The sequence below is a fragment of the Dichotomopilus funicola genome (assembly GCF_033296635.1).
Source record: "Dichotomopilus funicola strain CBS 141.50 unplaced genomic scaffold C8A04scaffold_101, whole genome shotgun sequence".
Lineage (NCBI taxonomy): Eukaryota > Fungi > Ascomycota > Sordariomycetes > Sordariales > Chaetomiaceae > Dichotomopilus > Dichotomopilus funicola.
This window is the reverse complement of record NW_026944122.1, coordinates 15395-16951: the sequence shown is the minus strand read 5'-3', so window position 1 is coordinate 16951 and position 1557 is coordinate 15395. Positions and strand designations below refer to the sequence as shown.

At 61.4% G+C, this 1557-nt stretch overlaps 1 protein-coding gene across 1 annotated transcript; it reads left to right on the top strand.

The window, feature by feature from the left end:
* On the top strand, positions 1-1557 carry C8A04DRAFT_15645 (uncharacterized protein; the record flags this gene model as incomplete). The annotated part of the gene is made up of 3 exons (XM_062778566.1): positions 1-987; positions 1045-1254; positions 1396-1557. 3 exons carry the CDS (start codon positions 1-3, stop codon positions 1555-1557), a joined length of 1359 nt encoding a protein of 452 aa, XP_062633027.1.

Genomic DNA, 1557 nt, shown 5'->3' with positions numbered 1-1557 from the left:
ATGCACAGCCCCTATGGATTTGATGCGCTCGACGAAATAGACGACGACGAACCTCTCTTTGTTGCCCGCGAGCGCCGCCGCAACGCAGTCCGGCCACTTGAGGAGTTGCTTTCCAACGTCAGGCGGAACCACGAGCGCGCTCTCGGCATCATGTCAGAACTGCACTCGCACCACCGCGACTTTGCCCAGCGAAACGCGTCGGTCGATAACATGCCGAGGGAAGGCCAGAATCACCGCGCCGGCCGCCAGCGCCAGCATGATCAGGTGGTCTTGGACGAGCTGGTAGAGGTGGAAATGTCGCGAGCGCCAGGCCCAAGCCGACAGCAGCGCAACAGCCAGCGCGAACCCCCCGTGTTCATTGATTTGACCGAAGAGCCAGATTCGCCAGAGGTGCCTCGGGCAATGCCCCCTCCGCGCACGCGTGGGGCCAACCCATCACAGCCGCCAGTGGCAGGAAGGAACCCGCGTCGCCAAACGGCTTTGAACCGGCGCACACCTTCTTTTTCGCGCAGCGACGGCAGCCTCCTCGGTGACCAAACAAACGTTATTGACCTTACTCTGGACGACTCGCCTGCTGCCCCGGCCCCACTGCCCCAGCAACTTCCTCGTCGCAACCACCCGGAAATTCCTCCCCACCATCGCCACCATCTCCGCCATCACCAGCTCCACGGCCACCAGAACAACAACCACAACCAACATTCATTCCGCAATCGCCAACAGGCAGCCGCCGCCGCTGCTGCAGCTGGTCGTGACCGCGATATCGACGCCGCCGCTGCAGAGAACTTCGGCGCCAGGTTCGCCGGGCTCATTCGCAACATCGACATTTTCCAGCGCCTCGGTTTCGGCCGCGCCATTCCGGACGTCGAAGTCCAGTACCTGGGCGCGCACCAGAACAACAACGGCAACAACAACATGGACAACCCGATCGCCGGCAACCTCCCGCACCTCGACTACCGCTTCGGCGGAGCAGGCGGCGCCGCAGCCGCCGTCGCTGCTGCTGCTGCCGAAGCGGCCGCCGTGGCCGCGGCCCAACTCGGGCGCAAGCCCAACTACGAACCGCCTCCGCCGGCCCGCGAAGGATTCACGCGCAACACGGGCGGTGGCAACGACGAGGTGATCATTTGCCCGAGCTGTGAGCGCGAGCTCAAGTATGATCCGGACGCGGGCGCTGATGGACGACGTCCGGTCAAGAAGGTCAAGACTAGGAAGGACCAGGAGGTGCACCATTTTTGGGCGCTGAAGGATTGTGGACATGTAGGTTTTCTCTTGTCTTGCTTGGCTTTGCCAATTGGCATTATCTCAATCGCCTATTCTCCACCACCCACCCTCAATCCTTTTGGTTATCATTGTCTCTCTCCTCAAACACTTGAATCAGCTACTGACTAACAATCCCAGGTCTACTGCAAGGAATGCTACGAGAACCGTAGGGTGGGCTCCAAGAGTTCTGCAGTGCGCTTCCGCCGCGACCTGACCCATGCGCGCCGCAACCTGTGTGCGGTGCCCGATTGTCCCACTGAGGCAAACAACAAGGGCAACTGGGTGGGGTTGTTCCTTTAG